Source organism: Chelonoidis abingdonii, chromosome 26, assembly GCF_003597395.2.
Source record: "Chelonoidis abingdonii isolate Lonesome George chromosome 26, CheloAbing_2.0, whole genome shotgun sequence".
Taxonomy (NCBI): domain Eukaryota; kingdom Metazoa; phylum Chordata; order Testudines; family Testudinidae; genus Chelonoidis; species Chelonoidis abingdonii.
In genome coordinates, this window is record NC_133794.1 from 3,965,491 (window position 1) to 3,982,969 (window position 17,479).

General features: G+C 58.4%; 1 protein-coding gene across 1 annotated transcript in view; it reads right to left on the minus strand.

Moving 5' to 3' along the window:
- MAST1 (microtubule associated serine/threonine kinase 1) overlaps nt 1–17,479 on the minus strand; it is a 62,910-nt gene that overhangs the window by 30,241 nt on the left and 15,190 nt on the right. The window contains exons 3-13 of the mRNA XM_075061227.1: nt 12,132–12,220; nt 9,714–9,789; nt 8,611–8,689; nt 8,115–8,275; nt 7,224–7,299; nt 5,869–6,078; nt 5,561–5,662; nt 3,590–3,722; nt 2,812–2,879; nt 1,303–1,388; nt 477–685 (exon numbers count right to left, since the gene is read on the minus strand). Of these exons, the coding sequence (XP_074917328.1) occupies nt 477–685; nt 1,303–1,388; nt 2,812–2,879; nt 3,590–3,722; nt 5,561–5,662; nt 5,869–6,078; nt 7,224–7,299; nt 8,115–8,275; nt 8,611–8,689; nt 9,714–9,789; nt 12,132–12,220 (1,289 nt within the window). The remainder of the gene's footprint in view (nt 1–476; nt 686–1,302; nt 1,389–2,811; nt 2,880–3,589; nt 3,723–5,560; nt 5,663–5,868; nt 6,079–7,223; nt 7,300–8,114; nt 8,276–8,610; nt 8,690–9,713; nt 9,790–12,131; nt 12,221–17,479) is intronic.

Genomic DNA, 17,479 nt, shown 5'->3' on the forward strand with positions numbered 1-17,479 from the left:
CTCTCTCTCACACACACACACACAGCTGTGTCCTTTGTCACCCTCTCAGAAGCTGCCAGATCCTCCGCCCGGGTCGCCCTGCCCCCCGTCCCTGGGCGAAGGGGGGTTCACACACTGATTGGCGAGTCAGACAGCTGGGGCTCCCGAGGTGCAGGGCAGACGGGCTACCTACATGCCCACCCCTATTCCCAGCATCACAACCCCATAGCAGGGGGGGAGATCCCAGCTGGAGGATGGCTCTGCCTGTCTCTGTTGCCATGATGGCCCTCTAGCAACTGGGCAGCGATGGCTGTTGCCACAGCAACAGGCCGCATCAGCAACCTGCCTTGGCCAATGCCACACCGCCCCCTGCTGCCAGCTTGCTCGCCATTGGGCCATGGCAGCAGCCCAATCACTGGCCAGCACAGCTGTTGTCAGGGCGACCAGCTGGGTGCCATGGGATTGGCTCCCCCCAGCCCCAGGCGTGCCCGCTGTACCTTCCACGTACTCCATGACCATGCAGAGGTGCCGCTTGGTCTCGAAGGAGCAGAACATGCTGACGACGAAGGGGTTCTCGGCGAAGGTGAGGATGTCCCGCTCCACGAAGGCCTGCTGGATCTGGTTCCGCAGGATCAGGTTCTGCTTGTTGATCCTCTTCATGGCAAAGCGCTGCCGGGTCTCCTTGTGCCGCACCAAGTACACGGCCCTGAAAGCCAGCACAGGCTCGGCTCCGGCCACAGCCCCAGCCGCGGGCCAGGTGAGGACCCAGGAGTCCTGGCGCCAACCTCCCACCCCCCAACTCTAACCGCTCCCATCCCAGGGCTGGCACGAGAACCCGGGAGTCCTGGCACCAACCCCCCCAACGCTAACCACTCCCCTCCCAGGTCTGGCAGGAGAACCCAGGAGTCCTGGCGCCAACCTCCCAGCACCCCCCAACTCTAACCACTCCCCTCACAGGGCTGGCACGAGAACCCAGGAGTCCTGGCTCCAACCCCCCAACTCTAACCACTCCCCTCCCAGGGCTGGCACGAGAACCCAGACTGACACTCAGTCCTCCCCCACTCTAACCACTCAACCTCACTGCTGCCTCGGAGCTGGGACAGAACCCAGGAGTCCAGGGTTCTCCCTTCCCCCCCTCAAATTCTCTATGAGGCTGGGGGTGGGTTTGGGGGTGCTGATATCTTCCAAAAAGCAGTGGGGCTGTTAGGGGAGGAGCCAAATCTCTCTTGACTCCCCCGGACCCCCAAGGGGTGCAGGTCATGGCTATAGGAGGGGCCCCAGGTCAGGGGCCCCAGGTCAACCCCTCCCCCAACACTCTCTCACCCATAGGCTCCGTTGCTAATAAGTTTGATGGTTTCAAAGTCCCCTTCTCCGGGTGGTTTCTTGTGTTTCAGGGCAGCTCCCCGGCCCTGGAATAAATCACACGCATCACTGAGGGTAGGGGTGGGAAAGAGGGAGCCCCCACCCCCCAGATCCAGCCCCCATGTCAGCCCTCGGGCCCCACCAGCACCCTGCTCTAACCACTAGACCCCACTTCCTCCTAAAGCACTGGGTGCCTGGTTTTCCCATGCTGGACTAAGCCAGCTGGGGCAGCCTCGGCCCAGCCCCTGGGCTCAGGGGGCTGAGAGTTGCATTTGTGTGTGTAGCTGTGGGGCTGGGTGGAGTGGATCTATGGGGTGTGCTCTTTCTGGGTCTGTGTGTGTGCGTGTCTGTGTCCACTGTGTGTGTGTGTGTTGCTTCTGGGGTTGTGTATCGGTGTGTGTGTGTGCGTGTGTGTTATTTCCAAGTTGTGTCCCTGTCGGGGTGTGTGACTGGGGGCAGGGGATGGCTGTGTGGTGTTTCAGATGTTATGCGTCTGTGAGGAAGGTGGCTCCACAGGGAGTGTGAGTGTGCTTGTGTGTATCTGGGGTGGGTTGTATTGTTCCTGGGGTTGTGTGTGTCTGCAGAAAGTGTGCATCTCTGCATGGGAGGATGTTGTTTCTCAGGCTGTGTCCTTCTGGGGTGTATGACCGTTGGCAGCGTTTGCATGCTGTTTGTTTCTGGGGCTGTGGTATGTGTGTCCATGGGGAGTGTGTTTCTGGAGTTGTGTGTCTCAGGAGGGGTGTTGTTTTGGGGCTCATTTCTCTGGAGCTGTGTGACAGTGGTGAGTGTGTGTGTCTCACAGGTTGTGTGGGTTCATTCTGGGGTTGTGTCCCTCTAGGCTTGTGTGACTGTGCTGCATGCTGGACTGTGTGTGTCCGGGGTGGACTGTGTTGTTTTGAGGGTTGGCTCTCGGAGTGGGTGTGACAAGTACGGGTGTGTGTGTGTCTCTTGGGTGAGCTGTGTGTGTTGTTTCAGAGATTGTGTCCCTTTAGGTGTGTGTGATTGTGTTGCACACCAGTCTGTGTGTGTTTCTCTGTACACGTGTACGGGAGCGTGCAGGTGTCTGGGCATTGTATGGCTGTGTGGGCATGCGGTTGTGCTGCCTCTGTTGTGTGTCTGTATCTCTGGGTGGGCAAATGTATTTGTGAGTTAACAAAATGCCCCAGCTGGGGCAGCAGGGCCCTACCGCAAGCCCTATGCCATGCTGCCACCCCGTGGGACCCAGTGGGATTGCGCCCCATTTCAGCACCTCGGGCCAGGGCTCTCCCAGGGCACTGGGGTGGTTCTGACACGCACAAGGGCTGTTCCAATCCCCTCCACCAGGGGGCGGTGGAATGGCGAGTCCCCCACATTATTATGGCCCCATCAATACAGATCCAGAGCCGTGGGGCACCAGACCCAGCCCTCACCCCCCATGGCTCAGACCCCTGATGGCCGTGTGCTGTCTGCACACCTAGGGGCGGCACTTACCTCTGTGACCTCGTCTGTCTCAGGCGTGTTGGAGCCACCACTGTCGTGTTCCTCCAGATGCACCATGTCTGGGGGGAAACATGGACTGAGGAGAGGGGTCACGGAAGCCCCCAGGGAACGAAGGAAGGGTGACGCGGGCAGCCACACACACACACACTCATGGACATACGCACAGGGATAGACACGGACATTCAGTCCCAGACAAGGCAGGCGCGTACACACGTGTGCATGTTAACATTAATGTAGTCACGTGTAGTCCCACAGAAATACACGCATGCAGTCATACAGGCACGCACATGTGGCTGCAAACACACATACAGTCATACATACACATATGCAGTCACACATATGCATATAGACATATCACAGAGTTGCAAATACATGCATGTTTTCAGACAGTCATGTGAATGCTAACACACATGCAGTCATAGAAATGAAAGCACAGACCCATGCCTGCTAATGCACAGTCACACCCACATGCAATCACACACACACACACGCGTATGCTAACACACATGAATGCTAACACATGCAGTCACACCCCAATGTGCAACACACACACATTCAATAACACACACATGAATGCTAACACACGCAGTCACACACTCACCTGCAATCACACACATGTGCATGCTAAGACACACACAAACACCGACATGCCACCACACACACTTGTGCAATGGCAAGACACATGCAGTCACAGCCACCCATGCTCGCTGGCAGAGGCCTGGCCACAGAGGGCACTGGTCCCAGTGCCCCTGTCCCCTGCCGGGGTTACCTGTGAAGGGGTCGCGGGTGAGGCCCAGCTGGCTGATGATGTAGCGAGGAATGTCCGTCTTCATCAGGTGTCCCTCCTTGGCATGATCCTCAGCCTCCTCCAGCAGGTGGTAAAACTCCTCGGGGTTAAACTCCTGCAAGATGCCAGCACGGCCACCCAGCCCCATCACTAATGGGCAGGCGGGGGGCACACCCCCATATAGAGACCCTGCGGGCTGGGGAGACACCCCAGGGCTCCCGTTGTGTCTCAAAGCAGGCACTGGGGATGGGTGTCCCAACTACAGATCTGCAGACAGGGCGGGCGGTTACGAGGGCATCCTGGGTCAGCGAGCAGGGTGGGAGCAGGACACTGGGCTCTGTCTACCCACCCCTTCCTGCTGGCACACCAGGGACTGCCAGCAGGGGGCACAGCGGGTGTGGTGCCAGTGTTTGCATCAGCCTGTACTCGCGTATCAGGGTGTGTGTGTAAGTGAGTGTGCAGCAGGCATTTCTGTGTGTGTATCAGGTGTTTGTGCCTCTGTGTGTTTCAGGGGTGTGTTTGTCAGGTCAGGCCTTGCAGGCATCTGTGCACATTTGTGTTGGGAGGGGGTGTGTGTTGATGTGTCTCTATGTCGTTTCAGGTATTTGTGCGTGTCTGTTCCAGGTGTGCGTGGAGGGGAGGTGTATTTGTGTTTCAGGGATTTGGACGTGTGTTGGTGTGTGTGTCTGTTTCAGGTGTGTGGGAGTGGGTGTCAAGTGTGGGGCAGTGTATTTGTGTTTCAGGTGTGTATGTGTGTTGGGAGTGTGTAGCATGACAAAGCGGGTGAGGAAATATCCTTTTTTGGACCAGCTTCTCCTGGTGAGAGCGACAAGCTTTCAAGCTACACAGAGCTCTCCTTGTGTGTGTCGGATGTTGGGGGGCGGGGGTTGCGTTTCAGATGTCTTTGTTGGTGCATTTATTTTGGGTGCTTGTAAGGGGACTCTCTCTCACACACACACACACAGCTGTGTCCTTTGTCACCCTCTCAGAAGCTGCCAGATCCTCCGCCCGGGTCGCCCTGCCCCCCGTCCCTGGGCGAAGGGGGGTTCACACACTGATTGGCGAGTCAGACAGCTGGGGCTCCCGAGGTGCAGGGCAGACGGGCTACCTACATGCCCACCCCTATTCCCAGCATCACAACCCCATAGCAGGGGGGGAGATCCCAGCTGGAGGATGGCTCTGCCTGTCTCTGTTGCCATGATGGCCCTCTAGCAACTGGGCAGCGATGGCTGTTGCCACAGCAACAGGCCGCATCAGCAACCTGCCTTGGCCAATGCCACACCGCCCCCTGCTGCCAGCTTGCTCGCCATTGGGCCATGGCAGCAGCCCAATCACTGGCCAGCACAGCTGTTGTCAGGGCGACCAGCTGGGTGCCATGGGATTGGCTGGCATGGGTGGTCCAAGCTGCCAGATTTGGGGATGGCTATAGGGGAAACATAGAGAGGTAGGGGCAGGCTGGGGATGTGAGTGGGGGAACTGGGGGGCAGGCACAGGGGGGATGGGGACAGGCACACAATGGAGTCAGAGAGGTGAGTACAGCAGGGGTGGGGCTAGGAGCCAGGACTCCTGGGTTCTCTCCCCGGCTCTAAGAGGGGAGCGGGTGCTAGTGAGGGGGGCTAGAAGCCAGGACTCCTGGGTTCTCTCCTAGCTCTGGGAGGGGAACAGGGGTTAGTGGGTTAAAGTAGGGGGGCTGGAAGCCAGGACTCCTGGGTTCTCTCCCCGGCTCTGGGAGGAGAGCGGGGGTTAGTGGGTTAAAGCAGGGGGGCTGGAAGCCAGGACTCCTGGGTTCTCTCCCCGGCTCTGGGAGGGGAGCGGGGGCTAGGCATAGGGTTTAGGGTTAGTGCAGGGATGCTAGCAGCACGTTGCTCTGACGGGCAGCAAGGCTGGGAGCTGGGTGTCCCAGAGGAAAGCCCCAGCCCGTAGCGTAGGGCACAGCTTCCCACCCACCCTCACCAGGCACTCCAGGAGCCGCGCCGGGCGGGAGATGATGATCAGCAGCTTCTTCACCAGCTGGGTCACGAAGGCAACTTCCAGGCTCTCTGAGCGCTCGTAGGCCTGGGGGATGGAGGGGCGGAGATAAGAGGCAGCCCATGCCAGCCCTAAGTCCTGGGCCTGCCCCAGAGAGCCTGCCCTCCTGCCCTGCCCCCATCACTCCCAGGGCCCTCATCATGTTCCCCCACCACCCAACTGTTCCCATCGCAACCCTGTGATCCCGTCACCCCCCTGCTCCACACCCGCTGACAGCCCCTTCCCCCACTCACGTCCTGCAGCAGCTTCTCCATGTTCTCCTGCAGCTCGTAGAAGTAGACGCTGGTGATAAGCCCCTCGCGGGCCTTGGCCAGGCAGTCCCGGGCCAGCTCGATCACCTGGTGGTGGATGAAGCTGAGCGCCCCGTCGGCCAGGGGCAGCACACTGTCGGGCTCGAAGGCCGTGATGAAATCCTGCAGCTTCTCCTCCATCTGTGCCGTGGCCTGCCCGGGGCGAGGGATGGGGAGACTCTACTAAGCTGGCACTGGGAGGAGTTTACCCCAGAGACTATGCTACTCTGAGCAGGAATCCCATTGCCCTCCCTGAGCCAGGGCAGAACCCGGGAGTCCTGGCCCCCAGCCCCCTGCTCTAACCACTACACCCCACTCCCCCCTTCCCTGAGCCAAGATGGAACCCAGGAGTCCAGAAGGCGTCACCTGATCTGTCTCAACCCAGCCTTGTCTAGACCCCCCAGACCTCTGTCTCTTGGTCCCAGGGGTGAATGAGAGACTGAGGGGAATGGGGGGCAGGGTTCCCCCTCCCCGGGATCCCCCCTGGAATCCCCGGAGGGAGCAGGCAGCGGTTGTACAACGTTTCGCCACCAGAGGGCTCCCTTCCCAAAGGAACCCCCAGAGGGTTCGGGTGGGGGGCTGGGGTCCTGTCAGCCCGTCCTGCCCGATCCCCCTCGCCCAGAGACTCCCAGGCAGGAGCTTTCCCACAGCCACTGCAGGGACCTCGGAGGCCTCTCCCCGGCCAGGGCCTGTCAGCCCTTCGCTGGCGAATCCCACAGCAGGGCACAGGGCTTCCCTGCTCCCCGGGTCCCCACCCCTGCTCCCTGGGCCCCCACTCGCTGGACTCTGCCAGCCCCCCGGCTCCCACCCTGATGTGCCTCTGGGCCCCCACCCTCTGGAGTCTGCCAGGCCCCTGGACCCCCATCCCTGCTCCCTGGGCCCTCACCCGCTGGACTCTGCCAGGACCCCCGGCCCCCACCCACTAGACTGTGCTAGACCCCTAGGCCCCCACCCTGCTGCATCCTTGGGCCCCCACTCGCTGGACTCTTCCTGGCCTCCGGGCCCCCACCCCAACTCCTTGGGCCCCCACCCGCTGGACTCTGTCAGGCTCCCCAGCCCCCATCCTGCTGCACCCCTGGGCCCCCACCTGCTGGACTCTGCCAGCCCCCCGGGTCCCCAGCCCTGCTCCCTGAGCCCCTGCCCACTGGACTCTGCCAGCCCCCCGGCCCCCACCCTGCTGTGCCCCTGGGCCGCTACCCGCTGGACTCTGCCAGGCCCCTGGACCTCTACCCCTGCTCCCTGGGCCCTTGTCCCCTGCAGTGCCCTCAGGGTCTGTTCCCTTCCCCCCCCCCGCATACCTTGGGGAACCGTTCCTTGTACACATGGTTCATCATCACTATCTCGTTGTCGTAGGAGGAGGGGGAGCGGCCCGGGCTGCAGGGCAGGGAGGGAGGGAGGAGGCACATGGTGTTACATCTCCGCGCTCCCCCGTGTTTTCCCCCAGTGCCTCCCACCTCCCAGAAACCACCCACCCGGCTCTGAGATGCGGCCACCTCTGGGGTGGGGCGCGGGAGTTGTTTATACAGGGGTCATTTATCCAGCAGCTAAGATGCAGCCACCTCTGGGGAGGAGACCTGGTAGCTGTTACACCAGAAAGGCTTTGCACAAGGGAGAGCGCACCCTGCTAAGCCCCCGATCCCTCTCCCGATCACCCTGCTGGGGAACTGGGCTCAGCACTGGCTTGGAGAGGAGAGCACCCCCTCCTGAGCCCCCACTTCCCACGTCACAGCACCCGCTAGCACAGGGGTCGGTAACCTCTGAGAAGCGGCATGCCAAGTCTTCAGTAATGTAAGGTTTCGCGTGCCAGTAATACATTTTCCATGTACAGGGGCCCCCCCGACAGAACCCCACACCAGCAGTGGGGTGAACTGGGCCAAGACCCCGGCTGGCAAGGGGCCGGTGGCCACAACCCTACACCGGCAGCAGACTGAGCGGGGCTGGCGGCCAGGACCCCGGCTGGCAGCAACGTGCCAGTAAAAATTGGCACAGTTGCCGTAGGTTGCCAACCCCTGCACTAGCACCTCTCTGGGGCCATCACCGACTGCCGGGGGAGGTCACCCCCTGCCCCGGCTGCGGACAGATTTCCACCGCAAGCTTCCAATGTGACCCCCACCCCAGGGGAAGGGAACAGATGCTGCGGGAGGGGGAGTCCAGAGGAGATGCGGGCATCCCCTCTGCTCCTGCAGTACCTGAGGCTCCGGGACCGGGGGCGCACGGCAGGGGAGCGGCGCCCCCCATCTTCGTCCGTGATGCTCTCGGTGCTGCCGAAGTGCTTGGAGAGGAAATGCAGCTCGTCCATGGTGGGCTGGTAGGGCAGCTGGTGCAGCCGCTCCTGGGACGAGCAGGACGACTAGGGAGGGAGAGAAAGAGGAGGGTTAGCCAGGGACCCGGCGCTGAGGTGCAGCCACCTCTGGGGTGGGGCGTGTCAGGTAATTAACCGCCGCTTGGGAGAGGAAGTGAAAGAGACTCCCACGCCCCATTATAACTGCAGCACAGCGCCCCCTAGTGCTGCGTTGAAACCAGCCCTGGCAGAGTGAGGAGAGCGCCCCCTGGTGACACCCCGCCCTGCTCCCTGCAGCCCAGGCCCCCGAGCGCTGCACAGGGCCCAGCACTGACCGCCAGGGGCCAGCGCTGTGTGGACGCACCGGCCGGCCCTACCCACCCGTCTGGGGGGACGACACTCACCGACACGGTGGAGCTGGGCGTGTTGGTTCCATATCCGGACGAGGGAAGGGAAGCCAGAGACCACCGACGCCCGTCTGCCCTGAGGGGACCAAAGAGCGGAGCGTGAGGGGATCCAGTCTCCTGAGAGCCTCAGCCTTGTCCAGCCCAGCTGCCCCCATGCCAGGGGCTTGGAGCTGCTGCCTGGCTTGTGGGAGAACGGGGCTGAGCAGAGATGCCAGGCAGTGCCCCACTGGAACAGCTACATGGGGACCCCTAAGGGCTCGGGGGTCTCACATGGGGCCAATGGGAATGATGGGGGTGTTAATTAACTCCCCTCCCAGAGCCAGGGAGAGAACCCAGGAGTCCTGGCTCCCAGCCCCCTCTGCTCTGACCCCACCAGTCCCCACTCCCCTCCCAGAGCCAGGGAGAGAACCCAGGAGTCCTGGCTCCCAGGCCCTGTCCTGCTCACACTCCCTTCCTGGATTCGGCCCAAGCAGGTTCCCCCAGGCCCTCGCCCCGTCCCCACGCCAGGGCACGTGGGGAAGGTGCCATGCAGAGGGACAGAGCCCTTGTGCCCTGTGGGGAAGGGAATGGCACTTCCCACCAGTTGGTTCAGCCGAGGGATGCCAGGACCTGCCGGCCGGGTGAGCCCCATGGTGCCCAGCTGCTCCAGGAGGAGAAAGCGCCATTTCTCCCAGGATCTTGTGGGCAGGCAGGGCTGTAATCAGAGCAGGGAGCAGCAGCTGCAGCCTCCTGCGTGGGCCAGGGGATCGGAAGGGAGTCAGGACTCCTGGGTTCTCTCCCCAGCTCTGGGAGGAGAGTGGGGTCTAGTGGTTAGAGCAGTGGGGGGGCTGGGAGCCAGGACTGCTGGGTCCTACTACCAGATATAGGAGGGGAGTAGCGTGTAATGAGTAGAGCTTGGGGGAGGGGCTGGGAGCCAGGACTCCTGGGTTCTCTCCCCAGCTCTAGAGCTGGTTCAGGCCCCAGTCTCTGTGCTGAGGCTGCTGGTTAGCTGTGGAGGGAGAAGGTTGTTTATCATGAAGACACCTAGGAACCAGACTGAGGTCCGGTAAACTCGTTCCATTCCCCAGAGACTGGCACCAAGGGGGCAGCACAGTCCTTACCTGCGTGAGGAGGTGAAGGAGAAGTGGGCGGGTGCATTGGGTGAGAAGTTCCTCGGGCTGTCCAGGGGGCTGTTGCCTGCGAGAGAGAGGGGACAACAGACAGACATAGAGCATGTTAGGATCCCCCAACCGATAGCATCCCACCACCACCACATGCTTCCCCCACAGAGCGCAGAGCCACAAGGGGTGGACTACACCATTATACACCACTTCCTCCTAAGAGCAGCCAATGGGGTGGAGGCACTAACACTTCTGCAAGCTTTAATAGACATTTTGTAACCCTAAATCAATTACAGCGTCTCATAGAATATCAGGGTTGGAAGGGACCTCAGGAGGTATCTAGTCCAACCCCCTGCTCAAAGCAGGACCAATCCCCAGACAGATTTTTGCCCTAGATCCCTAAATGGCCCCCTCAAGGACTGAGCTCACAACCCTGGGTCTGGGTTTAGCAGGGCCCAGTGCTACAAACCACTGGAGCCATCCCTCCCCTATGCCAGGCAAAGTTGTTGCGGTTTGGAGAAAGTGGTGATGGGGGCTAGAAAGAGATGGATGGATGGAGAATCTGTCTGTGGCCAGACAGCTGTATTAGTAGATAGATAAACGGATGATGGATGGACTGACAGAAGAATGGACAAATGAATAGACTGGTAGATAGATGGTGTCAACGGAGTCTGGGGGAGTCCAGGCCGCACCCTCTTCTGGACCCACAGTGACTTTTACGCAGCCAGTAAACAGAAGGTTATTGGATACACAGGAACACAGGTTACAGCAGAGCTTGCAGGCACAGTCAGGACCCTCCACTGAGTCCTTCTGGGCTTTCAGGGTGCTGGGATCCCAGCTAGGATACCCCTGAATTCCGACCCGCACAGCCCCAAACCCAAACTGACCTGCCCTCCTCCCGGGTCTTTGTCCCCGTTTCCTGGGCCAGGTCTGACCCCCCTCCCCCTGCCTGGCTCAGGTTACAGGCTTAAAGATCCTGTCCCTCACCTAAAGACATCCCTGCTCTCCATCCCCACACCGACAGCCCCTACTCCATCTACACCTCTCCCCCTCGGAACTGAACTGAGCGGGGGTACTCTGTGCAGTGAGCCTGGGGAAGTTCAGGGCCCCCTCTCCGGGACACGAGTCCCGCTATCAGGTTGGCACTTCCTTCACATGGATCACGTCCATGTCAAGTCTGCAGGACAGGCTCCACCCTAGGACGCTTGGCGTTGGCTCCTTTTCATCTGGTGCAGCCAGGTCAGGGAGAGTGGTCTGTGTAACCGGTGAGTGTCGCCAAAGAGATGTGCTCTAGCTTCTTAAGGGCCCACACATGGCCAGGCATTCCTTCTCGATGGCCGCGTACTTTTGCTCCCGGTACACATGGGCTTCTGCTCAGGTACACGATGGGTGTTCTCCCCTTTTCATCCTCGTGCATTAACACCGCCGTTCCCGAATCGCCCAGTTACCGTGTGTCTGAGGCGTCATGTGTGAACACTAACGGGTTGTAGACAAAATCTGGGTGATTGCCAGAACTGGGCCACTAACGCAGAGCCTCCTTCAGTGCCCTGGAAGCCTGCCTGGCACGCTCGGTCCAGTTCACCTTGTCTGGTCCCCTTTTGCACAACTCATGATGGGCCGGCTACGTGCACTAAAGTGGGGCACGACCTTCGATGTACCGCCATCGCATAAGGCCTGGACCTAGCTTTGTTGGGGAGCAGGCAAGAAAATACGAGTGTGATGTTTGATTGTTGTGAATTGTGAAAAATTTGGATGATGTTGAAAAGAAATGAAAAAAGGAGTTGGAAGTTGATTGATTTTTTGAAAAGGAAATTTTATGAAAAAGTTGAAAGGAGGATTGAAATGAGATTGATGGAAATAAAATTGTTTTGAGATGAATTGATGAAAATTGAAACGAGATGATTGGATGGTTTTGGAAAAGTGATGAATGTGAAAGAGAAATGGATGGTTGGATGGATTGAAAGAGATAGATGGATGGTTGGATGGATGGATGGATTGAAAGAGATGGATGGATGGTTGGATGGATGGATGGATTGAAATGGATGGATGGTTGGATAGATTGATGGAGGACTCAGGAACGGACGAATGGCTAGACTGATGAATGGATAGATGGATGGATTGAAAGAGATGGATGGTTGGATGGATTGAAATGGAGGGATGGTTGGATGGAGGACTCAGGAACGGACGAATGGCTAGACTGATGAATGGATAGATGGATGCTGTGATAAGACGGATGGACAGCCACACACAAGGCTCCAGGGATGGAGCCAGACGAAGAGCTGAGCAGCCGCTGGGTGATGGCTCAGCAAGGGAAGGGACCAGTTGTGATGCCTCGGGCAAGCGCTCCCCCTGCTGGCTGCAGAGCAGCATGGCTGGGACGACGCTGGATGGATGGAGTCCCGGGCTGGGGGAACTCACCAATGTGACCCGGGAGGGGGGAGTGGGGCCGCGGCAGTGTCGGGGACGTGCTGGTCAGGATCAGGCTCTTCCTGTTACTGGTTCGGCAGCTGCAGAGAAGGGAAGGAACAAGAGAAGGGGGGACAGGACTCAGTGGTCGGCTTGGGGGCAATGGGGTCTGACCCCAGTCCCAAAGGCAGCATGTCATCAAGGGACTTTGAAGAGACAGCTCTGCTTCGGGGTCTTATCTACCCCCTCTGGCCCAGAACTAGAAACTCTGAGCTCTGCTCCGCTCCCAGCACCAGAGATAGAACCCAGGAGTCCTGGCTCCCAGCCCTCCCTGCTCTAACCACTAGCCCCCACTTCCCTCCCAGCACCGGGGATAGAACCCAGGAGTCCTGGCTCCCAGCCCCTCCCTGCTCTAACCACTAGCCCCCACTTCCCTCCCAGCACTGGAGATAGAACCCGGGAGTCCTGGCCCCCAGCCCCCCTCCTCCGCACTAAGCAGTAGGGCCCCTCCCAGCCATTCCCATCTCTATTTCATCTGGGCTGTGGAGTTTGTTCTGTGCTATTTCCAGTGTGGGAATGGACAAAATGGATCGAGATCAGCTGGGGGCGGGGCAGTGACAGGGACAGACGCCAGGTGACGACATCTGTGCTGCCCTCCTCCCGAATTCTCCCCAGCTGGCACCAGTGCCCAGCCCCAGGACAAGGGCTCCCAGGCCCTCTCTGCTCTAACCACTACACTCTCCTCCCAGGGCCAGGCTCCCCACAGACTTATAACCTTCACTTCAACTTCAGGAAGGGGTGACAACATCCGTGCCCAGTCTGCCAAGGGAGCGGGGCCTAGTGGTTGGGGGTGGCTGGGAGCCAGGACTCCTGGGTTCTATTCCCTCACTATTGTGCTGTGTTTTCAGGAACAGATTCCAGGACGTCTCTCACAAGCTGACCCCAGGGTCCTACCTAAATTATCCAGCCCTGACATTCCCCCTCCCCCAGCTCCATCACCCACATTCCACTGCTCCGGGCTCCTACCCAGCTGCCAGGCTCCAGCCCAGAGCTGGCTCGTGGCCGAGGTGGCGAATGAGGTAACTCGCCCAAGGTCACACAGGGAGTCAGTGACAGAGCTGGGAATGGAACCCAGGAGTCCTGACCTCCTCCCCCCTCCCAAAAAAACCCAGAGATAAATCAGGATTGAGGTTCAATAAACAAAGATGGAGAAGAGGAGTGTCAGGAGTGAGGGGCACCGGCAGAGTGGGGAGGAGGCCAGGGCTGGGCTAGCAGGGGCTGCGGGTCAGGAGTGAGGGGCACCGGCAGAGCTGGGGGTCAGGGCTGAGATAACAGGGGGCTGCGGGTCGGGAATGAGGAGCATCGGCAGAACTGGGGGTCAGGGCTGAGATAACAGGGGGCTGCGGGTCGGGAGTGAGGAGCATCAGCAGAGCTGGGGGTCAGGGCTGGGATAACAGGGGGCTGCGGGTCGGGAGTGAGGAGCATCGGCAGAGCTGGGGGTCAGGGCTGAGATAACAGGGGGCTGCGGGTCGGGAATGAGGAGCATCGGCAGAACTGGGGGTCAGGGCTGAGATAACAGGGGGCTGCGGGTCGGGAGTGAGGAGCATCAGCAGAGCTGGGGGTCAGGGCTGGGATAACAGGGGGCTGCGGGTCGGGAGTGAGGAGCATCGGCAGAGCTGGGGGTCAGGGCTGAGATAACAGGGGGCTGCGGGTCGGGAGTGAGGAGCATCGGCAGAACTGGGGGTCAGGGCTGAGATAACAGGGGGCTGCGGGTCGGGAGTGAGGAGCATCGGCAGAATTGGGGGTCAGGGCTGAGATAACAGGGGGCTGCGGGTTGGGAGTGAGGAGCATCGGCAGAGCTGTGGCCATACCGATCTCTCACCGCAGCCTCTTCTGGGTGAATGTATGTGCCCCGTCGAGGATTATTTATGAGCTGCTGGGCTCTGGTAGCAGAGCCCGGCCCATACACAGACTGTGTCACACTTCACAGCGCTGACATGTAACTGGCTATCAGTAGGGTTCAGAGTCAGGAACCCATGGCGGGGAAAGGGGGCAGAGCAAGCCAGGGAGAGCAGGGCATTATGGGAATGCTGGCTGCTCCCCTCTGCTGTGACACAGCCAGGATGGGACAAGCATCCTCAGCCACGTGTCATACACCCTACACTGCTCTTTGCAGGGGCGATTCCCCCACCCCACCCCCAGCTCTGGACGGGGGAGCCATGTCTAGGCCATGATGCGGCAACTGCCAAACCCTCAACTGTCCCATCTCCTAAGCACCCTGGCCTCAGCCCCCTTGGTCCCTGTGCCCTGCTTCTCCCACCGCCTGCAGCTTGGGCTTGAGCAGACAGACCCACCCCCTAGGAAGGGCGCTCGTGGCTAGTTACTCTGGTGCCAGCCTGGGACCAAGGGGGGCAGCCTGGACACAGAGCCCCCAGGACCGGGGCCTGCGCAGCCATCTCGAAACAATCATCAGCCACCGTTATGTGGTGGGTTAGCAGCAGCTTCCTCCTCCACAATGGGATTCACGGTGCTGCCCATTTGTTGCTGGGGGGTTGGCGTCAGGCAGGGGGGGAGTGTGAGTGGCTGTGTGTGTTGTGTCCGGATCAGGTCTGCCTCTGAGTGTGGTTCAGGACGTGTGTGTGTCCTGTGTGTGTATTCTCTCCTGTGCAGCTGGTGTCTGCCTGTCTCCAAGCCCCGTCTCCATGGAGACGCCCTGTCTATCTGTCTCCTGTCTCCATGGAGACGCCCTGTCTGTCTGTCTTCTGTCTCCATGGCGATGCAGCGGGTCAAGCAGCTCATTAAACCCAACAATGGGTGGGACCCGGGCGGTTGATCTCCATCGGAGCAGGCCCCTGCTAGGAAAGGCTGTGTCAGTGCATGTGCAAGCATACCAGTGTGTGTCAGTGGTGTGCAAATGTGTCAGCATGTGCATGTGTGTCAGTGTGCATGAGTGTGTCAGAGTGTATGTGAACGTCAGTGTGTGCACGTGTGTCAGTTTGTGGCAGTATGTGTGTGTGAACATGTCAGTGTGTGCACACGTGTCAGTGTGTGTCAGTGCATGTGTGAACGTGCCAGGATGTGCATCAGTGTGTGCATATGTGTTAGTGAATGTGCAGCCATGTAGCAGCCCTTCTCCCACCACACACACTATCACACAAACACCAATTATACTGCACAACAACACACACATGGAGTAGCACACACTCTCTCCAGGGACCAGTAGCTGTTCCTCTCTTGCACGTGCACACACACACACATACACACACACAGTGTAATTCCCCCAAAGGTGCCCACCTCAGCTCCACACCCTTCTCCCCTCACCCTCCCCAGACTGATCCCAAAGGGCCCTGCCCCCTACTCCCACCCCAGCCCCTCCAAGCAGCCAGGCAGCACTTGGCAGGTGGGTGGGTGGCTGGGGGGCAGAGGGCTGGGGCGGGAGGGCACAGGGCTAGAGGTGGCTGGGGAAGGCCGCTCTCCTTTGCTGCCAGTCCAAGATATGTCTCTAGCCCCTCCCCCTCATACACTATTCGACCCCCTAAGACAGGAGGCACCACGGTGCAGGGGCTGGAAATACTGAACAACCCTCAGATCCCAGAGCTGCCCCACCACCCCAGCGAGATGCAGAGCTTGGAGGGCCAAGGAGATGGGAGGATCTGGGCTGTTAGTGAGAAAGGGCCGAGTATGTGAGATTAGAGAGATAGAGAGATAGATAGAGGGGGTGGATGGGGATAGATAGATAGATAGACAGAGGGGGTGTATGGGGATAGAGAGATAGATAGATAGATTGATTGATAGAGGGGGTGTATGGGGATAGATAGATAGATAGAGGAGATGGATGGGGATAGATAGCTAGCTAGCTAGATAGATAGATAGAGGGGGTGCATGGGGATAGATAGATAGATAGAGGGGGTGCGTGGGGATAGATAGATAGATAGAGCGGGTGCGTGGGGATAGATAGATAGATAGAGGGTGGTATGGGGATAGATAGATAGATAGATAGATAGAGGGGAGTATGGGGATAGATAGATAGAAAGATAGATAGAGGGGGTGTGTGGGGATAGATAGATAGATAGAGGGGGTGTATAGGGATGGATAGATAGATAGAGGGTGGTATGGGGATAGATAGATAGATAGATAGATAGATAGATAGATAGAGGGGGGGTGTGGGGGGATAGATAGATAGATAGATAGATAGAGGGGGTGTATGGGGATGGATGGAAAGATAGATAGATAGAGGGGGGTATGGGAATAGATAGATAGATAGATAGATAGATAGATAGATAGATAGATAGATAGATAGATAGATAGATAAAGGGGGTATGGGGATAGATAGATAGATAGGTAGAGGGGGTGTATGGGGATGGATAGATAGATAGATAGAGGGGGTGCGTGGGGATAGATAGATAGAGGGTGGTATGGGGATAGATAATTAGATAGAGGGGAGTATGGGGATAGATAGATAGAGGGGGTGCATGGGGATAGATAGATAGAGGGGGGTATGGGGATAGATAGATAGATAGAGGGGGTGAGTGTGGGGATAGATAGATAGATAGCTAGAGGGGAGTATGGGGATAGATAGATAGATAGATAGATAGAGGGGGTGTATGGGGATAGATAGATAGATAGGTAGAGGGGGTGTATGGGGATGGATAGATAGATAGAGCGGGTGCATGGGGATGGATAGATAGATGGTGCATGGGGATAGATAGATAGATAGAGGGTGGTATGGGGATAGATAGATAGATAGATAGAGGGGAGTATGGGGATTGATAGATAGATAGATAGATAGATAGATAGATAGATAGATAGATAGATAGATAGATAGATAGATAGATAGATAGAGGGTGTGTGTGTGGGGATAGATAGATAGATAGAGGGGGTGTATGGGGATGGATGGATAGATAGACAGATAGAGGGGGTGAGTGTGGGGATAGATAGATAGATAGATAGAGGGGAGTATGGGGATAGATAGATAGATAGATAGAGGGGGTATATGGGGATGGATGGATAGATAGATAGATAGAGAGGGTGTATGGGGATAGATAGATAAATAGGTAGAGGGGTTGTATGGGGATGGATAGATAGATAGATAGAGGGGGTGTATGGGGATGGATAGATAGATAGATAGAGGGGGTATGGGAATAGATAGATAGATAGATAAAGGGGGTGTGTGGGGATAGATAGATAGGGTGCGTGGGGATAGATAGATAGATAGAGGGGGGTATGGGAATAGATAGATAGGTAGATAGATAGAGGGGGTGCGTGGGGATAGATAGATAGAGGGAGGTATGGGGATAAATAGATAGATAGAGGGGGGTATGCGGATGGATAGATAGATAGAGGGGGTGCGTGGGGATAGA